Source organism: Scardinius erythrophthalmus (genome assembly GCF_964197995.2).
Source record: "Scardinius erythrophthalmus genome assembly, chromosome: 19".
Taxonomy (NCBI): Eukaryota; Metazoa; Chordata; class Actinopteri; order Cypriniformes; family Leuciscidae; genus Scardinius; species Scardinius erythrophthalmus.
The window spans coordinates 32,154,427-32,173,012 of NC_138239.1; the positions used below are offsets into that span (position 1 = coordinate 32,154,427).

General features: G+C 40.4%; 1 protein-coding gene across 1 annotated transcript; it reads left to right on the top strand.

Annotated features, from left to right (window-relative positions):
- Positions 1-14,433: 14,433 nt before the first annotated feature.
- Positions 14,434-15,936, top strand: LOC308679971 (general transcription factor II-I repeat domain-containing protein 2A-like; the record flags this gene model as incomplete). The annotated part of the gene is made up of 1 exon (XM_081347845.1): positions 14,434-15,936. The coding sequence occupies one exon, from the start codon at positions 14,434-14,436 to the stop codon at positions 15,934-15,936; it is 1,503 nt and encodes a 500-aa protein (XP_081203971.1).
- Positions 15,937-18,586: the final 2,650 nt, after the last annotated feature.

Genomic DNA, 18,586 nt, shown 5'->3' on the forward strand with positions numbered 1-18,586 from the left:
TCATGAGATCATGGACAAACTCTCCCCCGTTGCGTACCGAATCCAACTCCATCAGGGACAGAAAGAACCCGTGTTCAAATGGGCCCACAGAAATCAGATTAAAAGACACGTAACTGTTAGCAGGGAAAGGCAGGGAGGGGCTAATGCAAGTTAAATTCAAATGCAGTCCTCAGCGCGAAAAGACTGTCCTGCCCAACCAAGGACAACCCTCGCTGACCTACCACCCCTCTCTCTCTCTCTCTCTCTCTCTCCCTCTCTCCCTTTCCTGTACCAGGATGTTGCTGTGGTTCACCATCCTGTGCCTCCAGACGACCGGAGTGCAGCCGCAAAACGACTTCGCCTCTCCAGGCCCAGCGTCCGGCATCGTCCTGAGGGAACAACCAGGACTGTTGATCACCAACTGCCGGACCCACACTCAGAAAGTGTATGTTCGACTTGATCCTCGCAACGTCTACCGAGCACACTACCCGAGCGCAACAGCACAATACAGCTGGGCAGGTGCCCGGTGGACAGAGGACTCCCTCACTCACGCTGAAGCCGATGTGGAGCACATGCTCAACCAACTGGAAAAGGTGACCATCACACAAGCTGAATTAAGTGGACACAACCGCCGCACCAAACGCTTCCTGGAAGCTTTGCTCGGAGCCGCCACAGCCGTCGGAACTTTGTTCAACCTTGGCATGTCTAGTGTCAACGCAGTGAGTCTAGCCACCGTGAGGCGACATGTGACTGAAATTCAAACTGAAATTCCACAGCTGAGAGAGCAACTCAGAACACAGAGTGAATCCCTGCAAACAATTGGCAAATCCTTGAAGGGGACTGTGATGATTCTCAATACACACAGTGTCCTGCTGAACCAAACAGTAAATTCCATGAAGCAACTGTTTACAGTCTTCCAAAATGACTTTGCCCAGACTCAGCTGGTCACAGCCCTGATGACAGACATGCTAAGGGAGGTGAGCTCCTCAACTGACAGTTTGGCCATGGGCAGAATCAAGAATTCAAGAATTACAACTTCACCCTAGATCCAGAACTCGAACTGAGGATTGAGGAAGGGGGGTTACAGCTAATTGACCTTACTCCCATCGACACCTCCCTCCAGGCACTTTCCCGACTGCCCGTCCTGTCCAGTTCACCCGTCATCCAAGCCTGGACCGCCGCCGATACGGCACTCTGCCTCTCTGCAATATTAGGCTACACCCTGACCTTGGGCGTGGGCCTCTTCCTGTTTAAAAAGATCAACGAGATGCGAGCTGCTGTGACCAAGCACCGAGACACCTTTCCTCAAGGTTTCAAACCGAAACTGCGGAAAAAGGGCACCAAGGCCGATCGTGTCCGACCTCATCGAAATGGACCCTCAGCCCCAAGAACTCACGGCTGAGGACAAGTAGGAAACACCTGCTGTACGACCATCATGAGCTACCTGCCATCTGATCATTATGATGACTGTCATCCGACGATGTTTACCCATGAACTTCGTCGGCCGCCAAAGGGGGACTGTAGCGTATGGACAGGACTCATGATTACTTGTCATTATAAATTTTGGAAAGCTTTTAGCTTTTAACCTGGTAAATATAATTCACTAACTGGAGCCGCCTGGTCTGTAAGAGACATCTTACTGGGGTGTTTTACGACCCCCCAGAAAGCAAAGAATAACACCAAATGGACCCCAAAGAGCTCCGAAAAGCCTTGGTCAAATTGCTTTCTGACACTTTCATGCCAGCATGAAATTTAACAGAACCATGGCTAGGATCCTCACTGGCAGATCACAAAGATTGCTATCAATCTTCCCCCTTTCCCTGCAAACGAAGGCCCAGGTGGTCTGTCCACACACACACACACACACACACACACACACACACACACACACACACACACACACACACACACACACACACACACACACACGCACACACACACGCACACACACACACACACACACACACACACACACAAAGACACACACAAAGACACACACTCACCCACATACGCTTTCTTTTCATGTAATGTGTTTAAAAAAAAATTTTTTTTTACAGTGTATAAATAAAACGACATGAAGGAAGTTATTTCCAAAATGTAATTAATTGCACAGTCTTTGTTTTAGCTGCTTGTTTTAGCTGCTACCATTTGACACAGAGTCAAGAAATTACAAACCACCCACCCCCCAGGTCGGCCGATTCTTTGTCAACCCCCAATGCTAATCGATCTCCTCTCAGGGAATCAAAAGAAAACCGTTTTTACCTGTTTTCACCAGCGTGTGGGCGGGGTTTTAATCCCTTGCAGTTCCTTTGTTTAAATGCTATTTAAGCAAATCTACTATACATACGCTTTAAGTTATTTCAAATTAATGTTTGTATTAAGTATTAACTTAATTTGTTGATATCGCGTAACTTAATTTGACATATGTTGATATAACCAACTGACATTGTAGCCTAGTAGATTAGATTGCATGCCAGGAAGAGGCTTATGCTTTGTATTCAGTAATGAGCGTTTACTATAATATAGCCGCACTCAAGCGCACGACCGCACGCATAAAGCTTGCCACAAAGAACCGGTAAAAGTAATGATTATGAATGCGTCTAAATGTGTCTAAATACGCTGTGAATATGAATGTGCATTATACGCTGAGTTTCGGTTCATTTATGAGACGAACTCCAGTTCACTCGCCGGCGCCTCCAATGTCGTGATTGTCTGGAGGCATTATATACCCCTCGGGTCATAGCAAGTTTTCACCAAGGACGTAGGACCCAGCGATCCATTGCACAAGTTTGCATACCTTGTTTATTCATGTAGCCTGCCCTCCAGATAATAAATATGCACTTGCTTTGCAATTCATCCATTGGGTTACTATGGAATCAAACTAATCAAGAGTTCTAGACTTTGACGGGTTCTTCTTATTTGTTTTCATGTTGCTGTTCTCATGATTGCTGTATGAGATTTTTATAGACAACTATGCCTAGGGCCTTGAAGTTCTATCACACCACATGTAGCCACTTATATGTTTTCTTACTTGGCATATGTAACTCTGTAGGTATTTACAACACCACTGTTCACTATATGATTAAAGTGTGAAAATTAATTGTAAGAAAAATTTTATATTAGTTCAAGTTTGCTCTATGTGGATGCATTGTTCTGTTCCAGTGATGTTCTATGACTAAACCTTGAAGGGAAAATATATAACCTATGGGGTCAAAGCCTGTTCCCCAATGGTATCTGCTGAAGCCTTTGCAAGAGACATATATATCCCTCTGGTCCCAGCAAGTTTTCACCGAGGTGGTAGGACCCAGCGATCCATTTTGCCCCTTTGCATACCTTGTTTATTCGTGTAGCCTGCCCTCCAGATAATAAATATGCAATTGCTTTGCAATTCATCCATTGGGTTATTATGGAATCAAACTAATCAAGAGTTCTAGACTTTGACGGGTTCTTCTTATTTGTTTTCATGTTGCTGTTCTCATGATTGCTGTATGAGATTTTTATAGACAAATATGTCTAGGGCCTTGAAGTTCTATCACACCACATGTAGCAACTTATATGTTTTCTTACTTGGCATATGTAACTCTTTAGGTATTTACAACACCACTGTTCACTATATGATTAAAGTGTGAAAATGAATTGTAAGAAAAAGTTTATATTAGTTCAAGTTTGCTATATGTGGATGTATTGTTCTGTTCCAGTGATGTTCTATGACTAAACCTTGAAGGGAAAATATATCACCTATGGGGTCAAAGCCTGTTCCCCAATGGTATCTGCTGAAGCCTTTGCAAGAGACATATATATCCCTCGGGTCCCAGCAAGTTTTCACCAAGGCGGTAGGACCCAGCGATCCATTTTGCCCCTTTGCATACCTTGTTTATTCGTGTAGCCTGCCCTCCAGATAATAAATATGCAATTGCTTTGCAATTCATCCATTGGGTTATTATGGAATCAAACTAATCAAGAGTTCTAGACTTTGACGGGTTCTTCTTATTTGTTTTCATGTTGCTGTTCTCATGATTGCTGTATGAGATTTTTATAGACAACTATGCCTAGGGTCTTGAAGTTCTATCACACAACATGTAGCCACTTATATGTTTTCTTACTTGGCATATGTAACTCTGTAGGTATTTACAACACCACTGGTCACTATATGATAAAAGTGTGAAAATTAATCGTAAGAAGAAGTTTATATTAGTTCAAGTTTGCTCTGTGTGGATGTATTGTTCTGTTCCAGTGATGTTCTATGACTAAACCTTGAAAGGAAAAGATATCACATATGGGGTCAAAGCCTGTTCCCCATTGGTATCTGCTGAAGCCTTTCCTGGAGGCATATATACCCCTCGGGTCCTAGCAAGTTTTCACCAAGGAGGTAGGACCCAGCGATCCATTGCACAACTTTGCATACCTTGTTTATTCGTGTAGCCTGCCATCCAGATAGTAAGTATGCACTTGCTTTTTGCAATTCATCCATTGGGTTATTATGGAATCAAACTAATCAAGAGTTCTAGACTTTGACGGGTTCTTCTTATTTGCTTTCATGTTGCTTTTCACATGATTGCTGTATGAGATTTTTATAGACAACTATGCCTAGGGTCTTGAAGTTCGATCACACAACATGTAGCTACTTATATGTTTTCTTACTTGGCATATGTAACTCTGTAGGTATTTACAACACCACTGGTCACTCTATGATAAAAGTGTGAAAATTAATCGTAAGAAGAAGTTTATATTAGTTCAAGTTTGCTCTGTGTGGATGTATTGTTCTGTTCCAGTGATGTTCTATGACTAAACCTTGAAGGGAAAAGATATCACCTATGGGGTCAAAGCCTGTTCTCCAATGGTATCTGCTGAAGCCTTTTCAAGAGACATATATACCCCTCGGGTCCCAGCAAGTTTTCACCGAGGTGGTAGGACCCAGCGATCCATTTTGCCCCTTTGCATACCTTGTTTATTCGTGTAGCCTGCCCTCCAGATAATAAATATGCACTTGCTTTGCAATTCATCCATTGGGTTATTATGGAATAAAACTAATCAAGAGTTCTAGACTTTGACGGGTTCTTCTTATTTGTTTTCATGTTGCTGTTCTCATGATTGCTGTATGAGATTTTTATAGACAAATATGTCTAGGGCCTTGAAGTTCTATCACACCACATGTAGCGACTTATATGTTTTCTTACTTGGCATATGTAACTCTTTAGGTATTTACAACACCACTGTTCACTATATGATTAAAGTGTGAAAATTAATTGTAAGAAAAAGTTTATATTAGTTCAAGTTTGCTATATGTGGATGTATTGTTCTGTTCCAGTGATGTTCTATGACTAAACCTTGAAGGGAAAATATATCACCTATGGGGTCAAAGCCTGTTCCCCAATGGTATCTGCAGAAGCCTTTGCAAGAGACATATATATCCCTCGGGTCCCAGCAAGTTTTCACCAAGGCGGTAGGACCCAGCGATCCATTTTGCCCCTTTGCATACCTTGTTTATTCGTGTAGCCTGCCCTCCAGATAATAAATATGCAATTGCTTTGCAATTCATCCATTGGGTTATTATGGAATCAAACTAATCAAGAGTTCTAGACTTTGACGGGTTCTTCTTATTTGTTTTCATGTTGCTGTTCTCATGATTGCTGTATGAGATTTTTATAGACAACTATGCCTAGGGTCTTGAAGTTCTATCACACAACATGTAGCCACTTATATGTTTTCTTACTTGGCATATGTAACTCTGTAGGTATTTACAACACCACTGGTCACTATATGATAAAAGTGTGAAAATTAATCGTAAGAAGAAGTTTATATTAGTTCAAGTTTGCTCTATGTGGATGTGTTGTTCTGTTCCAGTGATGTTCTATGACTAAACCTTGAAAGGAAAAGATATCACATATGGGGTCAAAGCCTGTTCCCCATTGGTATCTGCTGAAGCCTTTCCTGGAGGCATATATACCCCTCGGGTCCTAGCAAGTTTTAACCAAGGAGGTAGGACCCAGCTATCCATTGCACAACTTTGCATACCTTGTTTATTCGTGTAGCCTGCCATCCAGATAGTAAGTATGCACTTGCTTTTTGCAATTCATCCATTGGGTTATTATGGAATCAAACTAATCAAGAGTTCTAGACTTTGACGGGTACTTCTTATTTGCTTTCATGTTGCTTTTCACATGATTGCTGTATGAGATTTTTATAGACAACTATGCCTAGGGTCTTGAAGTTCTATCACACAACATGTAGCCACTTATATGTTTTCTTACTTGGCATATGTAACTCTGTGGGTATTTACGACACCACTGGTCACTACATGATTAAAGTGTGAAAATTAATTGTAAGAAAAAGTTTATATTAGTTCAAGTTTGCTATATGTGGATGTATTGTTCTGTTCCAGTGATGTTCTATGACTAAACCTTGAAGGGAAAATATATCACCTATGGGGTCAAAGCCTGTTCCCCAGTGGTATCTGCAGAAGCCTTTGCAAGAGACATACATACCCCTCGGGTCCAGCAATTTTTCACCAAGGTGGTAGGACCCAGCGATCCATTGCACCACTTTGCATACCTTGTTTATTCGTGTAGCCTGCCCTCCAGATAATAAATATGCACTTGCTTTGCAATTCATCCATTGGGTTATTATGGAATCAAACTAATCAAGAGTTCTAGACTTTGACGGGTTCTTCTTATTTGCTTTCATGTTGCTTTTCACATGATTGCTGTATGAGATTTTTATAGACAACTATGCCGAGGGTCTTGAAGTTCTATCACAGAACATGTAGCCAATTATATGTTTTCTTACTTGGTATATGTAACTCTGTAGGTATTTACAACACCACTGGTCACTATATGATAAAAGTGTGAAAATTAATCGTAAGAAGAAGTTTATATTAGTTCAAGTTTGCTCTGTGTGGATGTATTGTTCTGTTCCAGTGATGTTCTATGACTAAACCTTGAAGGGAAAAGATATCACCTATGGGGTCAAAGCCTGTTCTCCAATGGTATCTGCTGAAGCCTTTTCAAGAGACATATATACTCCTCGGGTCCCAGCTAGTTTTCACCAAGGTGGTAGGACCCAGCGATCCATTTTGCCCCTTTGCATACCTTGTTTATTCGTGTAGCCTGCCCTCCAGATAATAAATATGCACTTGCTTTGCAATTCATCCATTGGGTTATTATGGAATCAAACTAATCAGGAGTTCTAGACTTTGACGGGTTCTTCTTATTTGTTTTCATGTTGCTGTTCTCATGATTGCTGTATGAAATTTTTATAGACAAATATGTCTAGGGCCTTGAAGTTCTATCACACCACATGTAGCGACTTATATGTTTTCTTACTTGGCATATGTAACTCTTTAGGTATTTACAACACCACTGTTCACTATATGATTAAAGTGTGAAAATTAATTGTAAGAAAAAGTTTATATTAGTTCAAGTTTGCTATATGTGGATGTATTGTTCTGTTCCAGTGATGTTCTATGACTAAACCTTGAAGGGAAAATATATCACCTATGGGGTCAAAGCCTGTTCCCCAATGGTATCTGCTGAAGCCTTTGCAAGAGACATATATATCCCTCGGGTCCCAGCAAGTTTTCACCAAGGCGGTAGGACCCAGCGATCCATTTTGCCCCTTTGCATACCTTGTTTATTAGTGTAGTCTGCCCTCCAGATAATAAATATGCAATTGCTTTGCAATTCATCCATTGGGTTATTATGGAATCAAACTAATCAAGAGTTCTAGACTTTGACGGGTTCTTCTTATTTGTTTTCATGTTGCTGTTCTCATGATTGCTGTATGAGATTTTTATAGACAACTATGCCTAGGGTCTTGAAGTTCTATCACACAACATGTAGCCACTTATATGTTTTCTTACTTGGCATATGTAACTCTGTAGGTATTTACAACACCACTGGTCACTATATGATAAAAGTGTGCAAATTAATCGTAAGAAGAAGTTTATATTAGTTCAAGTTTGCTCTGTGTGGATGTGTTGTTCTGTTCCAGTGATGTTCTATGACTAAACCTTGAAAGGAAAAGATATCACATATGGGGTCAAAGCCTGTTCCCCATTGGTATCTGCTGAAGCCTTTCCTGGAGGCATATATACCCCTCGGGTCCTAGCAAGTTTTCAACAAGGAGGTAGGACCCAGCGATCCATTGCACAACTTTGCATACCTTGTTTATTCGTGTAGCCTGCCATCCAGATAGTAAGTATGCACTTGCTTTTTGCAATTCATCCATTGGGTTATTATGGAATCAAACTAATCAAGAGTTCTAGACTTTGACGGGTTCTTCTTATTTGCTTTCATGTTGCTTTTCACATGATTGCTGTATGAGATTTTTATAGACAACTATGCCTAGGGTCTTGAAGTTCTATCACACAACATGTAGCTACTTATATGTTTTCTTACTTGGCATATGTAACTCTGTAGGTATTTACAACACCACTGGTCACTCTATGATAAAAGTGTGAAAATTAATCGTAAGAAGAAGTTTATATTAGTTCAAGTTTGCTCTGTGTAGATGTATTGTTCTGTTCCAGTGATGTTCTATGACTAAACCTTGAAGGGAAAAGATATCACCTATGGGGTCAAAGCCTGTTCCCCAGTGGTATCAGCAGAAGCCTTTGCAAGAGACATACATACCCCTCGGGTCCCAGCAATTTTTCACCAAGGTGGTAGGACCCAGCGATCCATTTTGCCCCTTTGCATACCTTGTTTATTCGTGTAGCCTGCCCTCCAGATAATAAATATGCACTTGCTTTGCAATTCATCCATTGGGTTATTATGGAATCAAACTAATCAAGAGTTCTAGACTTTGACGGGTTCTTCTTATTTGCTTTCATGTTGCTTTTCACATGATTGCTGTATAAGATTTTTATAGACAACTATGCCGAGGGTCTTGAAGTTCTATCACACAACATGTAGCCACTAATATGTTTTCTTACTTGGTATATGTAACTCTGTAGGTATTTACAACACCACTGGTCACTATATGATAAAAGTGTGAAAATTAATCGTAAGAAGAAGTCTATATTAGTTCAAGTTTGCTCTGTGTGGATGTATTGTTCTGTTCCAGTGATGTTCTATGACTAAACCTTGAAGGGAAAAGATATCACCTATGGGGTCAAAGCCTGTTCTCCAGTGGTATCTGCTGGAGCCTTTTCAAGAGACATATATACCCCTCGGGTCCCAGCAAGTTTTCACCAAGGTGGTAGGACCCAGCGATCCATTTTGCCCCTTTGCATACCTTGTTTATTCGTGTAGCCTGCCCTCCAGATAATAAATATGCACTTGCTTTGCAATTCATCCATTGGGTTATTATGGAATCAAACTAATCAAGAGTTCTAGACTTTGACGGGTTCTTCTTATTTGTTTTCATGTTGCTGTTCTCATGATTGCTGTATGAGATTTTTATAGACAAATATGTCTAGGGCCTTGAAGTTCTATCACACCACATGTAGCGACTTATATGTTTTCTTACTTGGCATATGTAACTCTTTAGGTATTTACAACACCACTGTTCACTATATGATTAAAGTGTGAAAATTAATTGTAAGAAAAAGTTTATATTAGTTCAAGTTTGCTGTATGTGGATGTATTGTTCTGTTCCAGTGATGTTCTATGACTAAACCTTGAAGGGAAAATATATCACCTATGGGGTCAAAGCCTGTTCCCCAATGGTATCTGCTGAAGCCTTTGCAAGAGACATATATATCCCTCGGGTCCCAGCAAGTTTTCACCAAGGCGGTAGGACCCAGCGATCCATTTTGCCCCTTTGCATACCTTGTTTTTTCGTGTAGCCTGCCCTCCAGATAATAAATATGCAATTGCTTTGCAATTCATCCATTGGGTTATTATGGAATCAAACTAATCAAGAGTTCTAGACTTTGACGGGTTCTTCTTATTTGTTTTCATGTTGCTGTTCTCATGATTGCTGTATGAGATTTTTATAGACAACTATGCCTAGGGTCTTGAAGTTCTATCACACAACATGTAGCCACTTATATGTTTTCTTACTTGGCATATGTAACTCTGTAGGTATTTACAACACCACTGGTCACTATATGATAAAAGTGTGAAAATTAATCGTAAGAAGAAGTTTATATTAGTTCAAGTTTGCTCTGTGTAGATGTGTTGTTCTGTTCCAGTGATGTTATATGACTAAACCTTGAAAGGAAAATATATCACCTATGGGGTCAAAGCCTGTTCCCCAGTGGTATCTGCAGAAGCCTTTGCAAGAGACATACATACCCCTCGGGTCCCAGCAAGTTTTCACCAAGGTGGTAGGACCCAGCGATCCATTTTGCCCCTTTGCATACCTTGTTTATTCGTGTAGCCTGGCCTCCAGATAATAAATATGCACTTGCTTTGCAATTCATCCATTGGGTTATTATGGAATCAAACTAATCAAGAGTTCCAGACTTTGACGGGTTCTTCTTATTTGCTTTCATGTTGCTTTTCACATGATTGCTGTATGAGATTTTTATAGACAACTATGCCGAGGGTCTTGAAGTTCTATCACACAACATGTAGCGACTTATATGTTTTCTTACTTGGCATATGTAACTCTTTAGGTATTTACAACACCACTGTTCACTATATGATTAAAGTGTGAAAATTAATTGTAAGAAAAAGTTTATATTAGTTCAAGTTTGCTATATGTGGATGTATTGTTCTGTTCCAGTGATGTTCTATGACTAAACCTTGAAGGGAAAATATATCACCTATGGGGTCAAAGCCTGTTCCCCAATGGTATCTGCTGAAGCCTTTGCAAGAGACATATATATCCCTCGGGTCCCAGCAAGTTTTCACCAAGGCGGTAGGACCCAGCGATCCATTTTGCCCCTTTGCATACCTTGTTTATTTGTGTAGCCTGCCCTCCAGATAATAAATATGCAATTGCTTTGCAATTCATCCATTGGGTTATTATGGAATCAAACTAATCAAGAGTTCTAGACTTTGACGGGTTCTTCTTATTTGTTTTCATGTTGCTGTTCTCATGATTGCTGTATGAGATTTTTATAGACAACTATGCCTAGGGTCTTGAAGTTCTATCACACAACATGTAGCCACTTATATGTTTTCTTACTTGGCATATGTAACTCTGTAGGTATTTACAACACCACTGGTCACTATATGATAAAAGTGTGAAAATTAATCGTAAGAAGAAGTTTATATTAGTTCAAGTTTGCTCTGTGTGGATGTGTTGTTCTGTTCCAGTGATGTTCTATGACTAAACCTTGAAAGGAAAAGATATCACATATGGGGTCAAAGCCTGTTCCCCATTGGTATCTGCTGAAGCCTTTCCTGGAGGCATATATACCCCTCGGGTCCTAGCAAGTTTTCACCAAGGAGGTAGGACCCAGCGATCCATTGCACAACTTTGCATACCTTGTTTATTCGTGTAGCCTGCCATCCAGATAGTAAGTATGCACTTGCTTTTTGCAATTCATCCATTGGGTTATTATGGAATCAAACTAATCAAGAGTTCTAGACTTTGACGGGTTCTTCTTATTTGCTTTCATGTTGCTTTTCACATGATTGCTGTATGAGATTTTTATAGACAACTATGCCTAGGGCCTTGAAGTTCTATCACACAACATGTAGCCACTTATATGTTTTCTTACTTGGCATATGTAACTCTGTGGGTATTTACGACACCACTGGTCACTACATGATTAAAGTGTGAAAATTAATTGTAAGAAAAAGTTTATATTAGTTCAAGTTTGCTATATGTGGATGTATTGTTCTGTTCCAGTGATGTTCTATGACTAAACCTTGAAGGGAAAATATATCACCTATGGGGTCAAAGCCTGTTCCCCAATGGTATCTGCTGAAGCCTTTGCAAGAGACATAAATATCCCTCGGGTCCCAGCAAGTTTTCACCAAGGCGGTAGGACCCAGCGATCCATTTTGCCCCTTTGCATACCTTGTTTATTCGTGTAGCCTGCCCTCCAGATAATAAATATGCAATTGCTTTGCAATTCATCCATTGGGTTATTATGGAATCAAACTAATCAAGAGTTCTAGACTTTGACGGGTTCTTCTTATTTGTTTTCATGTTGCTGTTCTCATGATTGCTGTATGAGATTTTTATAGACAACTATGCCTAGGGTCTTGAAGTTCTATCACACAACATGTAGCCACTTATATGTTTTCTTACTTGGCATATGTAACTCTGTAGGTATTTACAACACCACTGGTCACTATATGATAAAAGTGTGCAAATTAATCGCAAGAAGAAGTTTATATTAGTTCAAGTTTGCTCTGTGTGGATGTGTTGTTCTGTTCCAGTGATGTTCTATGACTAAACCTTGAAAGGAAAAGATATCACATATGGGGTCAAAGCCTGTTCCCCATTGGTATCTGCTGAAGCCTTTCCTGGAGGCATATATACCCCTCGGGTCCTAGCAAGTTTTCACCAAGGAGGTAGGACCCAGCGATCCATTGCACAACTTTGCATACCTTGTTTATTCGTGTAGCCTGCCATCCAGATAGTAAGTATGCACTTGCTTTTTGCAATTCATCCATTGGGTTATTATGGAATCAAACTAATCAAGAGTTCTAGACTTTGACGGGTTCTTCTTATTTGCTTTCATGTTGCTTTTCACATGATTGCTGTATGAGATTTTTATAGACAACTTTGCCTAGGGTCTTGAAGTTCTATCACACAACATGTAGCCACTTATATGTTTTCTTACTTGGCATATGTAACTCTGTGGGTATTTACGACACCACTGGTCACTACATGATTAAAGTGTGAAAATTAATTGTAAGGAAAAGTTTATATTAGTTCAAGTTTGCTATATGTGGATGTATTGTTCTGTTCCAGTGATGTTCTATGACTTAACCTTGAAGGGAAAATATATCAAATTTGCACTTGCTTTTTGCAATTCATCCATTGGTTTATTATGGAATCAAACTAATCAAGAGTTCTAGACTTTGACGGGTTCTTCTTATTTGTTTTCATGTTGCTGTTCTCATGATTGCTGTATGAGATTTTTATAGACAACTATGCCTAGGGCCTTGAAGTTCTATCACACCACATGTAGCCACTTATATGTTTTCTTACTTGGCAGATGTTACTCTTTAGGTATTTACAACACCACTGTTCACTATATGATTAAAGTGTGAAAATTAATTGTAAGAAAAAGTTTATATTAGTTCAGGTTTGCTCTGTGTGGATGTATTGCTCTGTTTCAGTGATGTTCTATGACTAAACCTTGAAGGGAAAAGATATCACCTGTGGCATACATGGGCAACATACGGCCCGGGGGCCGGATCCGGCCCGCATATTGCTTCAATCCGGCCCCCGCGATGCGCTCGATGCACTCGCAATTTGGACATTCATTATTTATATGAAAACCCCAAATCGCACGAAAATCACACACAAAACACATAATCGTACAGATACTTAAATCGTGCATTTATTAGCTAATTGTTTCAGTGAAGAAATGTCACTTTAGCTTAGTTATCACGCATGTCCAAAATGAGGAAGTAGTGTATACAGGACGCGTCATGAACCACGTGACGTGAGATGATTGACAGGTCAAATCTGACGCAAAAGGAAGAGGACACACATCTAGCTCAGTCCGTTCGCTGTTTGAACTCTTCAGAACGCATAATTCAGTGGAAATGAATAGAAATGTTTTTCAGTATGACGAAATATTTTACTAACGTGATAATTAATCATTATTTCTCCAAATATGCGCACCATTGGACTAATAGGCCTGGCGGATGCTGTATTTTTTATGTATTTTGAACACAAATAAACCGGAGAAGACGAGAATAAAGGTTGTGTGAGTAATGATTTCTATTCAAAATAACGATCGTTACAGATTAATTATTTTGCACTCCTGTCATAAATTAAGAAATTAATGTCACTGCAAGTTTAATCATAGTGGTCAAATATCGAAGCTGGAGTCTTAAACCTTTCTGAAGTTTCTAAAATGATGCTCAGATTGTCCAGAAGTAATAGTGTGATGTTTTGACGAGTAATGAATTTTGAACAACAATAATCTGATCTTTGACGCGTAAGGGGTTAAAAACAATCCAACAGATGTCGCTGTGTGAAATTACAATTTGCGCCTTTACTTCTCTTCTTCACTCTTCAAAGTAACAAATTCTAAACGGCCGGCGGCATAAAAAAATTGTCAAAATGAGTGCAGTAAAAAAGAGAAAAGTTGACTCTGAATGTCAAGCATTCAATAAAGAATGGACGTCAAAATATTTCGTCACGAACGTCGGCTCAAAGGTGATTTGTCTGATATGTCAAGAGAGCATCGCTGTCTTTAAAGAATATAATATTAGCAGGCACTTCAATGCTAAACATGCTAATTATGCCGTGAATTTCTCCGCAAAGGAGAGGGAAGAAAAAGCCACGAGATTGTCCTCCAACTTAACTGCCAGGCAGAATATTTTTACCAAGCAGTCTAATGTACAGGAGTCAGCAACAAAAGTGAGCTATATGGTGTCACACAAAATCGCCAAACACAGCAAACCATTTTCAGATGGTGAGTTTGTAAAAGACTGTATGGTAGAGGCAGCTAGCGTGCTGTGCCCTGACAGCAAAAGTCAGTTCGAAAATGTGAGCCTGTCTCGCCGTACAGTTACTCGTCGCATCGAGGTAATTGATGATGAGCTGACATCTGCATTGCTAAAAAGGGCCACCGATTTCACATACTTTTCAATAGCGCTGGATGAGAGCACTGATATTAAAGACACTGCCCAGCTGCTTATATTCATCAGAGGTATTACTGACACATTTGAAATAGTGGAGGAGTTTCTTGCGATGGAATCAATGAAGGGGACGACAAGGGGTTCAGACCTCTATGATGCGGTGTCAGGATGCATGCAGAGAATGAACCTACCGTGGGCGAAGTTACTGAACGTGACCACCGATGGCTGTCCAAACCTCACCGGGAAGAACACTGGGCTATTGCGTAGGATACAGGACAGGGTGAGAGAGGATGACCCCAACTCAACTCTGATTTTCTTACACTGCATCATTCATCAGGAGGCCTTGTCTAAGTCGGTGTTAAAGCTTGATCACGTCACCAAAACTGTGGTGAAACTTGTCAATTTCATCAGGGCCCGGGCGCTTAACCACCGCCAGTTTATCCAGTTGTTGGAGGAGAGTGAGGCAGAACACACTGATGTCCCATACCACTCAAACGTCCGCTGGCTGAGCCTGGGCACAGTGCTACGCCGTGTGTGGGACCTGAGAGATCAGATAGGGGTGTTTCTGGAGAATGTCGGGAAGGCTGGTGACTTTCCAGAACTTCAAGATTCTGATTGGATGCTTGACTTTGCATTTGCTGTGGATTTAATGGGCCATTTGAATGACCTCAATCGGAAGCTGCAGGGGAAGGATGTGTTTGTGCACGAACTGTATTCCTACGTGCAAGCATTCAGAGCAAAGCTGACCCTGTTTTCCCGACAAATGACAAACAAGAGCTTTACACATTTCCCAACTCTCGCCACAATGAAGCATGTGCCATCCCGACTCAATGTCAAATACACCACTACACTCGAGGATCTGCACACTGAATTCAACAGGCGTTTCTCTGATTTCGGAAAAATTGAAAAAGAGATGGAGCTGGTGTCCGCCCCCTTTTCCTTTGACAGCGACCAAGCGCCTCCGGAAGCTCAGTTTGAGTTGATTGACATGCAGTGCGATCCCACTCTCAAGGAGAAATTCACCTCGTCATCATTGGACAGGTTTTATGGTGCATTGAACGAGGGCAAGTTTCCTAACATGCGGAGGCATGCGCAAAGGATGCTCGTTTTATTCGGGTCCACGTATGTATGCGAGCAGACTTTCTCTGTAATGAACTTCAACAAGTCACGCTACAGATCACGACTAACCGACACACACCTGTCGTCCGTGTTGCGCATCTCAACGTCGAACACGACCCCAGATTTCGATGACTTAGTAAAGAAAGGCGACCGTCTCAATTGTTCACATTGAGTTACAGAACACCGAAAAAAAGCTCTTCATCTCAGTTCAGTTGCATAGGCCGAAATACATTTTTCTAAAGTAGGCCTAGCCAAAGTTCCATTAAGTTAACCTTGATTGATGATGTTATTTTTACAACATTGTTCAGTTTCATGTTGCCATTTCTTATGCATGTCCCGTAGATAGTGACGATACAGCTAAATCAAATTTAAATTTTGTGAGATGCATAGGCCTATATAGGCCCTTTATATCTTTCAAGCAAACATACGTGTGATGAAGTTGATCTGCACTTAAATTGTGTTCTATTTTATAAAAGATTTTAACAAAATATGTGAAAGAAATTACAAAAAAATTAATAATCACAACTGAAAACTGAATATGTTTTTCATTCAGTGATGAAGGTCTACCTCTAGTATATAGCCTCAATTAAATTTGATAATTCCAAGCCAGATTGCCTGCAGTCTGTATGTTAATGTAACTTGCACACATACATTTGCAGTTTTGTTAAGTTTCTATCTTGAATAGCTACAGCTGGTATGAATGACAGTTGAACAATATGCAGGGTAGTGTAGAAAATGAATCCTTGAAAGTAAATCCAGTTATTGTAACCTTAGAGTAGCCTAGGTCAGACAGGCCTAGCAAAAATAAGTATCAGGCCTTGAAATAGGCTGTCAAAGTAACTGTAGAGTAGCCTTATACATATTTGCATTTCATTAATTTGTACCATTTAATCATGTAACTATGTTTAATTGCAATTGTCCAAAGTGTGGCCCTCCGTTTACTTTGCCAAAGTAACTGTGGCCCTCAGACTAAAACTGTTGCCCACCCCTGACCTATGGAGTCAAAGCCTGTTCCCCAATGGTATCTGCTGAAGCCTTTGCTGGAGGCATATATACCCCTCGGGTCCCAGCAAGTTTTCACCAAGGTGGTAGGACCCAGCGATCCATTGCACCACTTTGCATACCTTGTTTATTCGTGTAGCCTGCCATCCAGATAATAAATATGCACTTGCTTTTTGCAATTCATCCATTGGGTTATTATGGAATCAAACTAATCAAGAGTTCTAGACTTTGACGGGTTCTTCTTATTTGTTTTCATGTTGCTGTTCTCATGATTGCTGTATGAGATTTTTATAGACAACTATGCCTAGGGTCTTGAAGTTCTATCACACAACATGTAGCCACTTATATGTTTTCTTACTTGGCATATGTAACTCTGTAGGTATTTACAACACCACTGGTCAGTTCAAGTTTGCTCTGTGTGAATGTATTGTTCTGTTCCAGTGATGTTCTATTACCAAACCTTGAAGGGAAAAGATATCACCTATGGTGTCAAAGCCTGTTCCCCAATCATATCTGCTGAAGCCTTTGAAAGAGACATATATACCCCTCGGGTCCCAGCAAGTTTTCACCAAGGTGGTAGGACCCAGCGATCCATTGCACCACTTTGAATACCTTGTTTATTCGTGTAGCCTGCCATCCAGATAGTAAATATGCACTTGCTTTTTGTAATTCATCCATTGGGTTATTATGGAATCAAACTAATCAAGAGTTCTAGACTTTGACGGGTTCTTCTATTTGCTTTCATGTTGCTTTTCACATGATTGCTGTATGAGATTTTTATAGACAACTATGCCTAGGGTCTTGAAGTTCTATCACACAACATGTAGCCACTTATATGTTTTCTTACTTGGCATATGTAACTCTGTAGGTATTTACAACACCACTGGTCACTATATGATAAAAGTGTGAAAATTAATCATAAGAAGAAGTTTATATTAGTTCAAGTTTGCTCTGTGTGGATGTATTGTTCTTTTCCAGTGATGTTCTATGACTCAACCTTGAAGGGAAAAGATATCTCCCATGGGGACATAGCCTGTTCCCCAATGGTATCTGCTGAAGCCTTTGGTGGAGGCATATATACCCCTCGGGTCCCAGCAAGTTTTCACCAAGGTGGTAGGACCCAGCGATCCATTGCACCACTTTGCATATGTAGAGTTGTGGCACTATCACTGTAAATATCAGTGTTGATGTTAACGCCACGGTGGCGACCCCTGTTTGGATGAAGCAGGTAACGTGAATAAAACCAGTCTAGTGTCTACACTCACACGAGCTGCATGTGTATTACTCGACACTCTACATGGTGTCAGAAGTGTCTGATAATGTCTCAAGGACTCCGTCTTATCGATCCACTAGTTTTTGATGACAACGTTGCCGACATCTGGCGGAAATTTGAGAAAGAATGGATAATCTATACTGCAACGCAGGACTGTCGGATAAATCTAAGAAAGTTCAAGCCTACACGCACATTCGCGGACTTCCGCGTTCAATAACTCGTGAACTAGAACGTTGTTGCTACAGAAAACACCTATCACATATAACTACAGATAAAACACCAGAAGCTACAACATAATTTTCCTCAAAACGATCTTTCCTTCGCACTGGACAAAATACATTGATCTCTATGCGCAGGCTTCTAAGAAGGTACCATCTGCAAAGTGCAAACCCGAAGGAAAGCTCGTTTTGAGGAAGATTTAAATATTAAAACAATGTTATTTGTGTAGTAACAATATTCAGCTCACGAGATATTAAACGGGGAACTCCGCGAATATGCAAATATAAAACCAACTGTACCCAAGTTGCAGACTTGATCATGTAGGACC